This window comes from Ostrea edulis, chromosome 7, assembly GCF_947568905.1.
Source record: "Ostrea edulis chromosome 7, xbOstEdul1.1, whole genome shotgun sequence".
NCBI classification, from domain to species: Eukaryota; Metazoa; Mollusca; class Bivalvia; order Ostreida; family Ostreidae; genus Ostrea; species Ostrea edulis.
The window spans coordinates 32,423,752-32,443,366 of record NC_079170.1 but is presented as its reverse complement, the minus strand read 5'-3'; the positions used below and the strand labels follow the sequence as shown (position 1 = coordinate 32,443,366).

The 19,615-nt window shown below is 35.3% G+C and overlaps 1 protein-coding gene across 1 annotated transcript in view; it reads left to right on the top strand.

Moving 5' to 3' along the window:
* The window catches only part of LOC125654950 (uncharacterized), a 113,700-nt gene that overhangs the window by 84,562 nt on the left and 9,523 nt on the right, over window positions 1-19,615 (top strand). The window contains exon 19 of the mRNA XM_056144012.1: window positions 4,046-4,090. Within this exon, the coding sequence (XP_055999987.1) occupies window positions 4,046-4,090 (45 nt within the window). The remainder of the gene's footprint in view (window positions 1-4,045; window positions 4,091-19,615) is intronic.

Below are 19,615 nucleotides of genomic sequence, written 5' to 3'. Positions count from 1 at the left end.
TATGTTGAAATTTCAGGGTAACTGGAATCAAATTGTAAAAGTAGCAGATATCTCAAAATGGGTGGTATCGATTGAAAGTGTCTGAATTCAATCCGTATCACTTTTAAAGTAAACACTCAGTTGAAAAAGTTTATTCGTATTTTGCATTGCAACGTTATGTAATTGGAGATAATTGAGTATGAAATTTCACACGACTCCTCGTCCTCTTTAGAAATAAATCTGATAGATAATAATTTTCAAACTCATTAACCTTTATCTGGTAGCGAGCTATCAGTAATTATAACTTTTATATTTTGTAGTAGCTGGCTACGAGTAGCTAACTTTTCTTACTTTTAGTAGCGAGCTACTAGTAATTGGCTACTAGTAGCTAACTTTTCCTGGTTCAAGTAGCCAGTTACTAGTAGCTGGTTACTAGTAGCCAACTTTACCGATCTTGTGAAATCCTGTATAAATCAAGGCATTATTAAAGACATAGGGTCTATCTTTTATCTCAAAAATGTCATCACAATATTTTGCAAGAAGAACTCCAAAAACAAAGAGCTAGGTACGTTTGTTATCATAACTAGGCTCTGTAAAATATTTGAAAAATGAAGAACAACTATCAATACAAATCATTGATATATATGAAGTTGATGATCCCTAGTATTTATATAAACAAACATATCGGCGGATCTAGGTCTCTAGTAATGTTGAATACTATTCAAACCTATCCAGAATCCGGGAAATGGACGATTTTCTTCACTTTTTCTACCGTTTAGGAGAAAATCCCATGTAGCCACATGCATCGGCCACAAAAAGCAGTAAACTAGAGATAGATTATCTTTAAAAGAAGTAATTGTGCATGTTTCGTTCTGGCCGTTGGCTGTGGCCAATTTCATTTTTTTATTTTTATATCTAATCAGGCGTCTGATTTTGACGTTTGTGTACAGGCGGATCGCCATGTAGCGCATAGCAACGAATTGTACATACATGTACAGTGATATACGAAAATTAATCACAACTTAATGCAGTTGTTATTGTTTTAGTGACCACAATGATATAATAATTACTATCTAAAAATATCAGTTTATGAGCAAATCCAGTTCGGTTCATTGAAATGCAAACAGCAACCTGACCGAATAAAATGCAGTACTAGGCCGGCTATGATGCACAGTTGTACACCAAATCTTGTCTTAATCTCTATAAATGTGTACAAATGAAATGCTCCTGTCGCTTATAAAATCATAAATATGCAATGATAATGCCAATATAAAGGTAAATTGGTTAATCCAACAGTTTAATACACATCATCTAAAAATAGTATTGAACATTGACAACGTACAGTACGGACCAAAAAAGCTGTTCCAAGCAAATCATTTTTTAAAACGTCATAGTGAAAAATGTGACGTCATTTTTGCATACTTTTAAAGAAAGACGTCATGATTACCAATCACAAGTAACTGTCATATTTGATAGAATGTTCAAGTCTTCTCTTGGGTTCATAAATTACTGTTTTAGCAACGTTTAGGCCTTACAACTGTGTGGGGAGAAAAGTATGCATGATTACTGGAAATTACCGTCACAATAAAGAGTTATAAATCTACTTGAAATATTATAAATATATAGATCTACTTGATGAGTACATAGATCTATACAGGCACATACCATCGTAATTTCTTTTTTTCAAACAATTATAAAATTTTAAAGAAGGGGGGGGGGTAAAAATATATTTACTAAATTAATACCATTCGCCAATATGGTTGGTAAAATGTACTATTATCATAAATAATCGGTGAGGTAAGAATCAATAATCCAAGTATTTCATTTTCAAAATATGAAATACGACAAAGAGAAAGATTTTCAAGTATCCATCATGAGGATGGGAAAGAAAGACAGATTCAGAGACACATAAACAGAGAGAAACTTTATCGAAATCGAAAGTGATAATTTCGTTTTAGGATGCCAGGTTTCGATCTTAGATATTTGGGACAAGATAAAAAAAAAAAAGCCCATTTCTGATAAAATCTTAATTCAAATATTTTGGGGGAAGGGGGTGTGTGTTAAAAAACTCCCACAAGTTTCTGTCATCGAATATCAATTTTATTATATTGCATGAATAATAATGCAGCACAGCGAACAAAACTTAAGTGACCCATATGTTTAGAAATAGCATTTATTACATTTTAATGAACATTTAAAGTGACATTTAAAATTAAACTACATTTGTCAATAAACATTAGAAAATGTATATATTGTTATTCAGCTCTATTGTTTTATTGCATGATAATCGATTTGGGTGAACATTCATCATATTAAGTTTTAAGGGGGAGGGGGTCTTGATGAAAACTATGTGAATTTTTTTTTTATCAAGCATTAAACGTTTGATCTTGCCCTTATAATGTTTGTTGTTGTTTTTTTAATTGTTGATGTGCCGATACCCATTATTGTTGAGTATCCAAATTTTTCATCATTACCGATATTTATAAAACGTCCAACATTTCATAAATAGTGTGTGATTTTTTTCATTATGAAAATTCTTGTCGTAATGCTAGTGAATTATCCATGATATTTATTAAATAATATGACTACCATAAATCATAGAAGTAAGTCTATAAGAAGGGTAGGTCTTCGCAAATGCTTTCATTATAATGAAGTAAAAATTTGAGCATCTTTCTCTCATCGTAAAATGAAGTTAGATGAATGAACAGTTTACTTCAAAGCTATGGCATGACACACTTTAAATAGCTTGCTTTGTGATTTGATTATTATCTTCAGTGAAACAATACCATTTTCATATTCTTATTCATTCATCTACTGTTTTAGTCTTGTCGTGCATACTAAGCTAAAAATAATTGACAAATCTAGAGAGAGAGAGAGAGATAGAGAGAGAAAACAAGAGCAGTAGAGGAAAAAAAAGAATATTCCGAGTTAAATACGTTATACATCTTATAATTACACTGTTTATCATTTCATATTTTAAAAATTGAATCCTAATGTTGATTAAAACTGGACTCGTTGTTGGTAAATAAAAAAAGAAATCAAGAAAAAATCACGGTATATTAATTCGACCTCCTATATAGGAAAAAATAAATATCAAAAATCAGTATGCTAAATTGATGCCAAATACGGCAGTCAGAAATGTTCTATGCTACCTGTCCCAACACCCTGTACGGAATTTTCCAATTCTTTTTTCTATCCGCAAACGTAACCAAATCCGCGTGTTTTTCACATGTGTGTAAACAGCCTGAGTGCACATCAAGAAGTAGCATCAGTTACCAACATCAAATAAATCCTTAGTAAACTACAATTACCCAGGATTTCCTAATTGGGATGCAAAAATTGAGAGAAAAGAATAAAAGGAAATCAATCTGATTAAAATTAGATCTCCCATCCGCTCCCCGGTTTTCGATACGTCGCGACCATCGAAAACCGGGAAGCAGATGGAAGATCTAATTATTATTAGATTGAAAAGCAAATGAGAAAATCCCGCATGTAAGAAAAATTCTTTTGAATATGTGAAACTAAAATACACTAAGTTCATCTTGATTTTGATTGGACAATGACATGTACCAGTGTGATTCCTTAATATCCACGGTTAAAACTAACACATTTATCTTTTATTTTGTAGATTTCTTTCTACAATATTATTCAGTTTGATTATAAGGAAGAAGTGTAGATACTTTAATCAGATATTTGTTTCAAAATCCGTCTTTCGTGCACCTATATCATGATTTTTTATCGGCATTGAATATATAAGTGCATTGAAGGCGATATTATCACACTGCAGACGTAACACCCTCCAATGTGTGCGTCGCATTTGCTGTCTGACGTGTTCCATACCATTCGCTAGACCGTTCTTGGCACACTGATTTTGACTAAGGATTAGTCCGTTTACCTGATCAAGATATAGGACTTGCGGTCGGTGTGACTAGTCAACAGGGGATTCGTATTCCTCCTAGGCACCTGATCCCAACTCTGGTCTATCCAAACATATGTTTATTTCCAATTCCTATTTCTGTATTCCTTAATTGATCGCTATTCATTATCACCTTTTCCATGTTTTCAGAGTCACAGAAACCTAACGATAGAGAGGACAGTGTCCCTGACCAAGGTAACCATGTGTATTTGTATTTGCATTAATATCAAACAAAGTATTGTATGACGTCACATTTATGGTCAGAAGAATTCTTGTATTCATTCATGCACTAGAATCTCATGAGTCTATGTTTGATATATATGCAATATGCAAACGTCAAAATATTTTTCTGACGTGTCACAAATTTCAATATCTGCAGCGGTTTTCAGAAAGGGTTCTTTATCATTTGAATGCCTATTGAGAAAAGCAGATCAGTGCATAAAAGACACCACAAAATCGTCCACGTTTGCTTTATACTTGATATTTTATTGAAAGTAGATATTAACGGCAAGCTCACTCAACTTTATGACAAACGGGATGATTTCAGCTTCTCCATCGTTAACTTCCCATATTTATGTAACATTAATCCATTATCACCTGTATATGGTGTTTATATCCCTCAACTGATTCAATACGCAAGCGCTTGTTCTATCTATGATCGGCTTTCAAATTGAGACAAGCTACTGGCAAAGAAGTTGATGCTGCAGGGTTTTCAACAGTCTCGTTTAAAGGCAACATTTTGCGCACATATATTTAATTTCGATTTTATTTTCTAGTATTTTGTCTCATATAGAATTTATAATTTATTTGCATTTGCTAAGATAGAAAGAAAATAAGTATGTTATTTGTGTTGTTTAATCTGTGTCTAATCAATATGTGTCTAATCAATATGTGTCTAATCAATATGAAATTAACTACTACTATATATCTAGTGATGATGATAAATGAAGACGTTATTAACTGATGACTTTGTCAACTGACTACTTTATCATTCTCATCGTCAACTTCCAATATTTATGTAGCAACATATTCCATCATCGCCTACATCTTTTTTCTCTCAACTGATTCGTTACGTGAGAACTTGTTTTTAATATGATCAATTATTCATAAATTTTTAATCCAGGCAGGCCACTGACAAACAAGTTGATTTTATAGGATTTAACAGTCTTGTTTACAATCAGTATGTCGTAAATTCGATTATAGTCCTCTCCCACGACCAGAGTCAAAAGTTTTAACATTTCTCCGCCAATTGAAAGGGTTTTGACGTAACGATGCTCCATGGCTAAAGAACATATTCTTTTCAAAAATATATAACAGGGATAATATTTGATCAAATAGAATGAAACATTCCAGGTCAATAAAATGAATGATTTCAAATTCCATAATGAGTTGAATTTTATTTTTCAAAAGATATGCTTCAGTTTAGACACATTTATTATCCCAGTAAATGGGTCGAATGAATATGAGTTACCGTACCTATACTGGATTCCCAAACTACATAAAACCCCTTACAAACAAAAATACATTGCAGGATCCAGTCAGTTTTAGACATATTTGATATCCCAGTCAATGGGTCGGATGAATATGAGTTACCGTACCTATACTAGATTCCTAAACTTCATAAAAAGCTTTACAAAGAAACATTGTTGGAGACAGTGAGTGTTCTTCCAAGCTCCTATTTATCCTCCTCACGAAAATATCAACAGCTGCGAAGGAGAAACGTCAAACGTATTGTGCAACTACACATTCCAGAAGTGGTTCAAATCAAATATGGATTCTAAAATATTCTGAAGAACTTTTTGTAAACTTGAAATCGTAAACTTTTATCAAATCAACAACATCAAAACACATGACTTTTCAACACTTTACACAACCATTCCTCGCGATAAATTAAAGACTAGACTTTTTGACATCATAGACAGTTGCTTCCTCAACAAAAATGGAAAACGGAAATATTCATATCTAGTGATCGGTCATTTAAAAATTACTTTGTTAAACACCACTCTGATTCCACGCATAAGTACTCTGAAGTTGAAACAAAAATATGCTGGAGTTTCTCATTGACAATATCTTCGTGGTCGTTGATGATCAAGTCTTCCAACAAGTTTGTTAGAATTCCTATGGGCACGAATTGTGTTCCTTTGTTAGCTGATCTGTTCTATATTCATATGAAGTAAAATTCATTCAAAAACTTCGACGTGAAAAGGAGAAATATCTTGCTGTTGTCTTCAATTCGACATTTAGATATATCGACGACGATTTGACTACTAACAATAATAACTTTCATTCATATGTTGATTTGATATATCCCTCTGAGCTCTAAATAAAAGACACCACAGGGTCGTCCACTTCTGCTTCATACGTAGTTATTTTATTGAAAGTAGAAAGTAGACATTAACGGCAAACTGACAACTCAACTGTATGACAAACGGGATGATTTCATCTTTTCCATCGTCAGCTTCCCATATTCATGTTGCAATATTCCATTATCACCTGCACATGTTGTTTATATCTCTCAACTGATTCGATACACAAGCGCTTGTTTTGCGTATGGTCAGTTTTTAAATCGAGGCAAGGTACTGACAAACAAGTTCTTTAAAAATTAGATGGGGGGGATCTCCGTAACTAAAGAGAGTATCATCACCATTTCTTGACAGTGACCACTAATACCCTACCCTCAAAATATCAGTCCCGGGAGAGGGGTCCTCGATGATTCCAAACTTGATGTTTATTAACAAAAAGTGATTCATGCTGCAACAATTTGGAGAATCGGATCTCCTTCACTAGAAATAATACCATCACCATCATTTCACAGTGGCGGGAGTAGACCACTAAACCCCGTTCACTGTCATTCGGAACACCAAAGTCAAAGGATCGGTTTTCATAGCAAGGTAAAAATGGGGGGGGGTGCATAAAAGTAAAAGTAAACTTTCTTATTATATCAGAAATATGATTTATAAAGTACAAATATCAGGGTTATCAACTGCGAAAATTCAAGGAAAACTGCAGATCACTCATGAATATCATAGGATAGAATAAATTATTGTTATTATCATTGCAAAACACAAGTATTGTTTGGTTAAAATTAATAGGAGAAGTTCTGAATGCGAGAAAAATGCAAGAGCCTTCAGTTATGAATTTAACCATTATACACTGTACATTTCAACGCACATTTGTGCCTAAATGTTGAATTGATTTGACAAGTATTTCTGATTATTTTACGCCTATTTTTATCAGAGAAATTGTCAATAAATGTATTTACTCCTTTTCCCAAATTTGAAAATTTTGAATCGTTTGTCTCTAATATAAAGAGGAAATATTTCTCGTACATTTTCCCCCACATATGATATATGTACAGTTCATTAAAATAAACAGTTTTATCCGCATCAAAAATATACAAATATTACACAATCTAAATGTAAATTCATGGACACACTATCTCTTTGGTACGTACGTACATTAATTCTGGTATTATTTCCTCAGGTCGATATACTCTACATGTATTTGCAGTAAAGTGAATTACGCAACATCTACGCGGGAATAAACCTTATATCATTCAGAAGCGTTGAGGTATCAACATGAGGTGCCTGTTCTACCCGTGCTGGTTGTTTAATGCATTTATCTTGACTGTGTTTTTAATTGCGTGTTATCCAAACGACCGCGCTCGTAAATTCTGAAGTCACGCATGTACACCTTTAAATTCTTGCCGCTAATTACTAGACTATGTTTATTTCACATGTTTCATATATGCTCTTGTATTAAGAAATCAAATACTATACATCTTAAGTCAAAATATATAATTACATGTAGTATACCGAGATGAAGCACCAATATTCATGATTTATGAAAACATCAAGAATTCTAAATATTAAAAACAATATATATTTTTATTTTTCATGTATACAAGTATCTGTATATGTAATACTGTAAACAATGTACATATGAATTTTTTTCTTTGTGCATGATTGCTACTTTAAACATATTCTATTGAGAAACTCAACGGAATTGAGCAACAGGGATATCCTGTGTAGACCCTCTCCCAAATGATTGCTACGTGCATTGATGTGAAATGTACGATCATTTTCATAAGATATATATACATCCAGTACTTGCACGAAAATGAACAGATATATTCATACATATATTATCTACCTGATTAAAAAGTAAATACAATCCAAGGGAAAACTCCGAAATATACCGAATGGATAGACCATTCCGCCTTCACCGTGCGCTCACCGTTCACTTTGCGTTCAGCGTGCGCACACCGTTCACCAAATTGCGTTCACCGTTCGCTCTGCCTGCGTTCACCTTGCGCTCACCGTTCGCTCTGCGTTTGTTCATCGTTCGCTCTACGTTTGTTCACCGTTCGCTCACCGTGCGTTAACCGTTCAAGTTGTAAAGTAGAGTGTTTCAGGGACTGTAATACCATAGCCCCAATATTTCAGTCCCCGGGGTAGGGGGTCTTTGATGATTCCTAGCTCGATGTTTATTCACTAAGTGTAATGCGTTATGTTTAAAAATTAGAGGGACGGATCTCCGTAACCAGATAGAGTACCATCACCATTTCTTCACAGTGGTGGGAGTAGTCTACTAATACGCTGCCGCCAAAATTTCACTCTACGGGCAAGAGGGGTCTTCGATGATCGCGAACTTGATGTTTATTTACAAATACATGTAGTGATTCATTATGTAAAAATTTGAAGGGCGGATCTCTGTCACTTGAAAGAATACCATAACCATCATTTCACAGTGGTGGGAGTAGAACACCAATACCTTACCCCTAACATTTCAGTGATTTCGAGCCCGATATTTATTCAGTAAATGCAATGCGTTATGCTTACAAATTAAAGGGGCGGATCTCCCTTCCTAGAAAGAGTACCATCACCATTTCTTCAGATAGGTGGAAGTAGACAACTAATACCCTACCCCCTTAAATTCAGTGCCCGGGGTAGGGTTTTTTCGATAATTCCGAGCCCGATGTTTATTCACTAAGTGTAATGCATATTTAATTGCTGTTATAAAATTTAGAAATTCATTTCAAAGTTAAGGATTATCTCCCTCATGCATAGCTCTTATCCTTTGACGAATTTGACTCCACTTTTTTGGCACACTGTTTTTCGCTACAATAGCTCTAAAACTTCATTGTTATTTCGGATTTCAAACATTTCGGTTGAGCATCACTGAAGAGACATTATTTGTCGAAATGCGCATCTGGTGCATCAAAATTGGTACCGTATAAGTTTTACATTATGACGCCTGGGTCAAGGCCTCTGCTGGTGGATTCTTAGTCCCCGAGGGTCTCCACAGCCCAATAGCTAAGTACTTCGTTACTAGCGTGAAAATACGAATGTATATTTAATTGCTGTTATAAAATTTAGAAATTCATTTCAAAATTAAGGAGTATCTCCATCACGTATAGCTCTTATTCTTTGACGAATTTGACTCCACTTTTTTGGCACATTGTTTTTCGCAATAATAGCTCTAAAACTTCATTGGTATTTCGGATTTCAAACATTACGGTTGAGCATCACTGAAGAGACATTATTTGTCGAAATGCGCATCTGGTGCATCAAAATTGGTACCGTATAAGTTTTACATTATTCAGAAAAATTGGATGGACGGATCACCGTAACTAGACAGAGTACCATTATCATCTCTTTACAGTAGTGGAATATTAATCAAGTGTAATGCGTTACGTATAAAAATTAGAAAGGCAGATCTTTGTAACTAGAAAGAGTATCACCACCATCTCCTCACAGTGGTGGTAATAGACCACTAACACCCTACTCCTAAAAATTCACTCCCTGGGCTATGCGTTTTCAATGATTCTGAGCCCGATGTTTTTTCACTAAGTGTAATGCGTTATTGATAAAAAAAAAATTGGAGGGGTGGATCACCGTATCTAGAAAGAGTACCATCACCATTTCATCACAGTGGTAGGAGTAGACCACTAATACCCTGCCCCCCAAATTTCAGTCCTGGGGTAGGTGTATTTGATGATTGCGAGCCCGATGTTTATTCACTAAGTGTAATGCGTTATGTTTAAAAATCAGAGTGACAAATTTCCGTAACTAGAGAAAGTACCATCACCATTTCTTCACAGTGGTGGGAGTGGAATGCCTTACCCCCAACATGTCAGTCCCTGGGGTAGGGGTCTTCGATTATTACGAGCCCGATGTTTATTCACTAAGTGTGATTCATTTTGTACAAAATTTTGAAGGGGCGGATCTCCATAACGAGAGAGAGAGTACCATCACCATCTTTTCTCAGTGGTGGGAGCGGACAACAAATACACTACCCACGAAAATTTCAGTCCCCGGGGTAGGGTTTTTCAATCATTACGAAACCGATGTCTATTCATCAAGTGTGAATCATTATGTACCATCACCATCTCATCACAGTTGTGGGAGTATACCACTAATACACTACACTCTAAATTTCAGTCCCCGGGGTAGGTATATTCGATGCTGCTGTACCCGATCTTCATTCAGAAAGTGTAATTCATTACATGTATGTATAACAATTTGAAGGTGTGGATCTCCGTAACTAGAAAGAATACCACCACAATCTCTTCACAATGGTGGGATTAGACTACTTATACCCCACCCCCAAACTTTCAGTCCCCGGGGTAGGGGTCTTTGTCGATTTCGAGCCCGATATTTATTAACTAAGTGTAATGTGTTATGTTTAAAAACTAGAAGGGCGGATCTCGATAACTAGAGAGAGTACCATCACCACTTCTTCACCGTAGTGGGAAAAGACCACTTATACCCTACCCCGAAGGTTTCAATCCCCGGGACATGGGTCTTCGATGATTCCGAGCCCGATGTTTAATAACCAAGTGTAATGCGTTATGTATAACAATTTTAGAAACGGATTTCCATAACTAGAAAGAGTACCATCACCATCTTTTCACCGTGGTGGGAGTAGACAACTAATACCCTACCCCCTTAACTCAGTCCCCAGAGTAGGGGTTTTCGATTATTCCGAGCCCGATGTTTATTAATTAAGTGTAATGCGTTATGTATAAAAATTAAAGGGGCGGATCTCTGTAACTAGGAAAAGTACTATAACCATCTCTTTACGGTGGTGCGAGTGGACTACTAATACCTTACCCTCTAAAATTTAGACCTTCTTGTAGGGGTTTTGTGTGATTCCGAGCCCGATGTCTATTCGATTAGTGTAATGCGTTATGCATAAAATTTGGAGGGGCAGATCTCCGTATCTAGAAAGAGTACCATCACCATTTCTTCAGTGGTGCAAGTGGACTACTAATACCTTACCCCCGAAATTTCAGTTCCCGGGGTAGGGGTCTTCGATGATTCCAAACCCGATGTTTATTCACCAAGTGTAATGAGTTATTTAAAAAATGGGAGGAGCGGATCTATGTAGTTAGAGAGAGTACCATCACCATTTCTGCACAGTGGTGGAAGTAGACTACTAATACCCCCTCCCGAAATTTCAGTCCTCGGAGTAGGTGTTTTCGATGATACCGTACCCGGTGTTTATTCACTAAATGTGATTCATTATGTATAAAAATTTGAATACCCTCATCATCTCTTCATAGTGGTGGGATTAGACCATTAATACCCTACTCTCCAAATTTCAGTCTCCGGGGTAGGAGTTTTCGATGATTCCGAGTCCGATGTTTATTCACTAAGTGTAATGCTTTATTTTTAAAAACTAGAGGAGTGGATCTCCGTAACTAGAGAGAGTACCATCACCATTTCTTCACAGTGGATGGAGTAGACCACTTTTACGCTAACCCGAAGATTTCAGTCCCCGGGGAGGAGTTCTTCAATGATTCCTTATAGACCATGGACCAACAACACATTACCTCCCCCTCTAGGGATTTTTCTACACTATGACTTTTTGAAAGTGTGTAGTAAATGAAGGTTATTTGACAAATTTATGTTGGTTCGTTTTCAAGGTATGGCCATTTGAAATTCTGAATTTTTTGCAAATTTAATATGGCCATTACCGTTTTCAATACCGCATCAAAGACGACAGATTGTAAACACAGACAATGGGTTAAGGGCTCCCCAGAGAGAACATCAGTGATAAATACGTATAAAACATTAAAGACGGTGTAATGTGGAAAGCATTACATATTTTTAAATGTCTGCAAAATGCAATTTGTATAGATACATTTCATTCATGTTTTATGAAATTATACAGGAATTCCCAAAACAACATGTACCTATTATAGCATGTTTAATACTAAATAAGAATTATGATACACGGTTCATATCTAGATAATATAATCCATATGCCTAATCTTTATATAATAAACACAAAATTGAGTTAGTAGATATATAACTTTCAACATAAAAATCACTGTCCACATTTCCATGTCTCCTCGCGACATATTTGATGTATGGAAGCCCATTAATGTATATAATCAATAAAAAGAAAGTTCATGGGTTACTTTTGAGTATACATGCAAAAATTGTGGAAACCCTGATAAATAATGGCTCGACTATTGAGAATCGGACATATTACAAATAATGAACTAATCTATGAATTAATTAGTTTAATGAATTATTTTCCACAATATACAGCAAAATAGATAACTATATTGTCATACGTAAATTTGAACAACTTTTCAATTTTCAGATAACTTTAAAATATGTCCCATAGAAAAAAACATCTTTAAATCTTATACCAGGAAAGTTTAAATCTGTTTCAAGCTCCTATCAACATCAAGAATAAAGATGTATCGTTTATTATGGGGAAAATGTAGAGGATAATGATAAAAAATCTTTCACGGAGCAGTTTTCCAATGATTAGAAGACAGAGCCCTACGAATAATAAAAACATATATTATTTACTATCTAGAAGCTTTAAATGGTGCCGTGACTTTAATGGCCTTTATTGATGTTGTTACCAATATTTTATGAATATATGTTACTAGAAGTAAAATTTGAGGTTTGAGGAAGTTGCACCGAGTCAAGTGAGCTGTAAAAGACGTTCACTCAACATGTGCTTAATATTGATACTTTTCCCCACCCATAAGTGTCTGTTTTGTAATAAAGAAACTCAAGTACAATGAAAAACACAAAGTGGTATAATGTGTGACAAAAGCAGTAGAAGAAGCCATTAAAAAACTTGCAAAGAATAAAAGCGACAATACATGTAAATTGGTTGTATGTTGTTTAACGTCCAGCTCGAAATTTGTTTATTCGTATGGAGACGTAGCCATTCCAGGTGAAAGGCTGCAAAACTCAGGCCTATGCTCGGCGCTTAGCAGGGAGGGATCTTTATCGTGACACACCTGCTGGGACCTTAGTTTTTACAGTCTTCTCCGAAGGACCGTCCCATTTAGTCGTCTCTTACAACAAGCAAGGGATACTGAGGACCTATTCTAATCCGGATCTCCACAGAACAACAATATGTAAAGTTCGATATATTGATTTGATTGCTAAAGGGGCGATGATTTATCCAACCTGCACTAAGCCAATGACAGAAACAAGTCAGAAACTAAAAACTATATAATTCTTAGGTCAGAGAAAGGAATTTGATTTTATCCGTATATATGGAGATGACTATCGTGCAAAATTACGTGGTTGAGAGTATGACAATGCTCAGAGAGAGAGATATATATATATATATATAATTGTCATTTACCCCGACTCACATAACAGTGATTACAAAGCTTGGAACCTGAAATCAAAAACAGAAAGAAAATATGGTAGCAAAATTGAATTTTGGAAAACTCCAAAACTTGCATATTCTGCATGTATTGCTACTGAACAAGTAATGAAGTCTACATTTGCGTCAGCCCTTTCAGCCAAACGACAAGTCAAAGAATCTGTTATGATAATCAAATGGTAGAATTTTGACTGCCACAAAAGTGCCAATAACCTATCATGGCCACCTCTCCATCATCTCTGAATGCATGGCTGTGTATAGAATTTATTTTTGTTTTTGTTTTTTTGTTGTTGTTTTTTTTTTTTTTTGCATTTATCTCTAAAGTTGTATCAGACAATCCATTTTTTTTCAAGGGCAAAAAGGCTTGTCAAACCATACTCTCAGAACACATGTGCCTGAGCTATGACTAGCAAATGGATATATTACCTAAGCATATCACGTTTGAAATGACTATGCGCCATATGACAAGAAGTACCGAGTTAATTACACTATTATATATGTTAGGTCACTGTAGACGCTACTCACAGACGCTTGAAAGGAGCTTGAAACTGCTATTTACAATGCGATTACAAATTCTAGATTAATACTGCCTGCAAGCATATCTCTTAAAAATATTTCAGTAATTCATAAACACAGTTCGCCTTAATGCCAAACAACTTGATATAATTGTAATGGGTTACGTTCTTTAAAGCAAAATAGCAAAATACACGTTTGCAAATGTCCATATTGTGTTTGTAAGATTTTCGAAGTTTTCCATTCTTTAACAATACATTAATGACAAATTTCATGTTTTTGCTCCAAAACTTGAAAACGACTCTATGCATTATTGTCAAACAATCTTATTTACAACTAAAGGGTTACATACTTTCAGAAATTAATTGTTTTCAAAGGCCTATGATATATATATATATATATATATATGTGATCTGAAGAAGTTTTCCTTTTTTCGGCGATTTTTAAAGGAAAAAAAAATCATGTTAAAGAGTTTAGACCCAGAATTAGTAAATGTCCCCATATATCTATTTGAAACATCTTGTCAATCAAAGGTTACATAAGTTCAAATAACACGTGGTTACAAATGTCAATGACATCTAAATTGGATCTGAAGAATCTTTCCAGTTTTCGACTATTATTTTTACAAATTTTAGGTTTTTGCCCCTAAAATGGAAAGGTCTCCATGCAAACAATCTGATTTATAGTTTAAGAGTCACATACTTTCCGAAAATAATTGTTTTCAACGGTCCATATTATCTATATAGGATCTGAAGAAGTTTTCCATTTTTCGACGATGTTTATAGAAAAAATCATGTCTTAGCCCCAAACCTTGTAAATGCCCCTACATATTTATGTCAGATAACTTGATATATAATCAAAAAGTTGCATACCTTTACAATTTACTTGTTTGTAAATGTCAATGACATCTATATCGGATTTGAACAGTTTTTCCAGTTTTCAGCTATTATTTTTACAAATTTTAGGACTTTGCCCCAAAACTGGAAAGGGTCTCCATGCAAAGAATCTGATTTATAGTAAAAGGGTTTCATACTTTCAGAAAATTATTGTTATCAAACGTCCCTATTATCTATATAGGATCTGAAAAAGTTTTCCATTTTTCGGTGATTTTTAAAGAAAAATTCATGTTTTAGCCCCCAAACCTCGTAAATGACCCCACATATCTATGTCAAACAACTTGATATATAATCAAAGGGTTACATATTTTCATAAAATACTTGTTTGCAAATGTCAATGACATATAAATCGAATCCAAAGGGTTTTTCCAGTTTTCAGCTATTATTTTTACAAATTTCATGATTTTTGCCCCAAAACTCATAAACGCCCCCACGTAGAAACGTCAAGCAACCTGATTTATAATCAAGAGATTATGTATTTTAAAAAAATACTTGTTTGCAGAAATCCTTAAGGGGTCTCCCATTACCTTTACTAGCCCATGGTCTATTACATGTACCCGAGGTTTATTAACTACATCTAAGTGTAATACGCTATGTATAAAAATTAGAGGGACAGATATCCGTAACTAGAAAGAGTACCATCACCATCTTTCCAAAGTGGAGGGAGTAGACAATCATTACCGTACCCCCTAATATTCAGTCCCCAGGGTAGGGTTTTTTGATAATTCCGAGCCCGATGTTTATTCACTTAGTATAATGCGGTATGCATAAACATTGGAGGGACGGATATCCGTAACTAGAGAGGGTACCATTATCATCTCCTATGTTCAGTGGTGGAAGTAGATCACTAATACGCTACAGTCCCCGGGATAGGGGTTTTCGATTATTACGAGCCCGATGTTTATTCACTGAGTGTGATTCATTATGTATAAAAAAATTAAAGGGGTAGATCTCCGTAACTAGAGAGAGAACCATCACCATCCCTTGACAGTGGTGGGAGTAGTCCATCAATACCCCACCCCAAAACTTTCAGTACCCGGGGTAGGGGTTTTCGATGATTTCGTGTCCAATGTGTATTCACTAATTGTAATGCGTTATACATTAAAATCAGAGGGGCGGATCTCCATAACTAGAGAGAGTACAATCACCATTTCTTCACTATTACCCTACCCCCGAAATTTCAATACCTAGAGTAGAAGTCTTCCGTTATTCCTACCCAAATGTTTATTCACTAAGTGTGATTCATGTATAAAATTTTAAAGGGGCGGATCTCCGTAACTAGAAAGAATACTAACACCACCTCTTCACAGTGGTGGAAGTAGACCACTAATACCTTAACCCCAAAATTTCAGTTTTCGGGGTAGGGGTTTTCGATGATTTCGAGCCCGATTTTTATTCACTAAGTGTAATGCGTTGTGTATAAAAATTAGAGGGGCAGATCTCCGTAACATTGCATTCAAAATGTTTATATATAAAGCACATAAATAGCAATACATATTTCGAATGCAATGTGTATCATGTATGATCCTCTTAAATGTACGTTAAATAACTGTATCCCATTTCCATTCTCAATGACCGTGTAGCGTGTGACAGCGTGGCGATAATTCCATCGTCATCGAAAGCAAGGTTTTAGACTTGTCTAGATGGTCGAACGGTCTAGCGTGCTGGTTACAGGCTGCTAAGAGATTTGGTTCCGCAGGTCGTGAGTTCAACCCCGGGTAGGGGCAGAAGTGGATATCCTAATAAAGTGAAATTTTTTGTGCTTTATATCAAATATTTCTTCACTTAGGACAGTTATGTTCATTTAAGAGTTCATTGCTATTGATGTGCATGTCAAAAAATCAATTATATGTAAAACAAAAAAAAATAATGAAGAAGTCGGTACAGTTGTTAATTAATTTAAAAGAATAAAATCCAGAATGGTCACATAATAATCAACGATGAGTTCCTGCTAGTACTTTCACCTGATGGCTCTTTGAACAGGCAGTTTGTCTTGAATGTTTGGTTTGTTGGGGCCACAATAGGGACTAAGGTTTTACATGCAAATATATATGGTAAGTTTTCAGATATGGGCCAAGTTGATTCAGGTGAGCGATGTGGCCTCTTGTTTAAATGTAAACATGTATATGTATTGCCGTTGCTCTTATGATTTGTTTGTTAGTTTGTTGATTTAATTGAGGGTATCAAGAACGATGTTTCGATGTTTGAACAAATACTCCAACTTACCTAACCCATCGGATCAAGTCTACATGACATAGTTTTGAAATAGTTATCCTTTCACTTCGTGAATTTCGGTGTCTTTCAGTCTATGCGAAAGACATCGGACAGTAGGACCTGACCGATGTGCAGTGCCTCAGGTCCGATGCGTCATTTTTACACCAGACCAGAATGTCCGATGTCTCAGTGGCCGGTTTTGAGCTTTACTATTTTGACGTGGAGTCATTAAAATGTTTGTTATATTAAGTAAAAAATATCGCACAAATCCAAATACGTAAATGAATGTGATTAAAACCACATAGACCGTCTAAAGTATTATGTGGGAGCGATCCTGGTAAAAGAAATCAATAGTATTACTAGTATAATAAATAAAATTTCCTTGCTTTTTCACGTGTTTCACTTTTTTACATTAGGTTTTTCGGTCTGACAAAATTTGATTCGGTCCTGCGTGTTCATTGATTATACAGGACCGAATGTCCTGTGTGGTCCAAAAAACTTTCGCATAAACTGGTCTTTGATGGTGTACACATTACGTAAAGCGACGAGTTTTCTCCAGCCAATAATATAAAAAAAAACCAGCTAGTTATAAAACCTTGATAATTCTATGTAAGTTGCGTGGATAGTTCAAATCAAAATGGAATCAATTGGTCAACGTTGATAACGGGCACAAATCGCAGTAATTGAAGTGAAATTAGCGTAAATCATCACATTCACTTTCCACTTAATAAATGCAAGAACTTTGTTCGTGAATTCGACAATACATTCATTTTATTTTAGTGTGGAAACAACCGGGAACTTTCTCAAACTTTCACTTGTGAATTGAATTAGATAACTACAATAGATAATATTGTGTGCGTGTGTTTTTGGGAAAATTTGTAATAAAGAAGTTCGAAAAATCACACCACATGCTGTAGATTTCAGTTTGTTTTAAACAATTTTCCCCATGAGGCCATGACAAACTTCTCAATCAGCAAGCGTCTGGGCTGCGTTGACGATCATAGCAAGATAGCCTAGCTGCTAGGGTAGATGTCTAGGTCTGTTGAACACACTGTATAAATTAACGCTTGTTATCCCTACGTAGGGCTAGCATAGCACATCGTTCGAGATCGTAGCGCCATCGAGCGCTGCATAGCTGCTGCGATCTTGAACGCAGCCCAGCTGATTGTCAGGTGTAGGGGTTGTTGCTAAAATGCGGAATGGAAAACGGAAAATATTACATGCAATAATGTCATGAGGAAGTTAGCATTTTGTAAACCTAAAAGGCTTATTTTGAGCAAGGGAATCAGGAATTACAGAGAGAACGGGAAGTAATCCACAGAATCCACCGTTTCATGTACTCCATACTAATGTGTATGTATTTTAAAACCAATAACTCACCATGAAAAATATTGAACAAGCGCCTGTTGGTACCATCATCGTTTTCCCTGGCTTTGTCACTTTCTGCCCCTTCCCTCTCCCTAGCTTTTATACCCCCCCCCCCCCGATTGTAAAGGTATATTGTTTCACAAATAAAGAAAAATATAGAATAAAATAAACATACTGTAAAAGACTTGAATTATATGATTTAACCCCTTTCAAATTTTATATCCAATAAATAACCCCCCCCCCCCCCGAAAACAAGATCGTAAAAGATAATTTTTTCAACAATTTTCCCCAAAGACAGCCTTTTTAAATCGGCCTTGCTTTTATTCCAACTAGATATTTTTAAGATAATTGAATTTAAATTTAGTTCTACACCTGGTATAATATACATTTATGCATCACGTCAAAATCAAAAGCGAACGAGTTCGGTGTGTATGAAAGGTGTCCCTCATTTGGAATGAATTTATGTGGAAGTTTGTACCTGCGGATTAGTGTTGAACCCGAAGAGATACAGCGGGAAGGAAAGATTGAAACAGAACTAATAAGAACTGAGGTGAAGTTTACGATACATAGTAAGGAATAACAGACTTACTTCATAATACAAATGTATATGAAATATCTTAAAGGCTAACAGAGAATTAAAGCTTGAATGGAATTAAAAGGTAGTCTCATTATCAATGTAAATGTTAAGATACAAGTATTTAGTTTTAAAATAAACTGCTAAAAGTCCTCCCTATTTAGGATTGGAGTGCTGAGGTCACTATGGCAAAATAATAAATCAAACACAAGATGTGACTTAATAAGATCACGAATTAATGTTGTTATATACATACCACACTCCCTGTTGTAGGTACACACATACACGGTATTATGTGCAAATACATGCATGTGTGCGTTAATGACGTTTTGCCAGCAAAGAAGGGGGGGGGGGCGCATATAAACCACGTGTGTTCTTTCCATTCTCTACCCATAGGTGTCGCTGCTCGCTAAAACATTTGTCATTGCCGGACTTTCAAAATTCTTGTAAAAAGCTTTTTAAATTCTTATACAAACGTTTACTTCGCTTGATCAATTTATGATG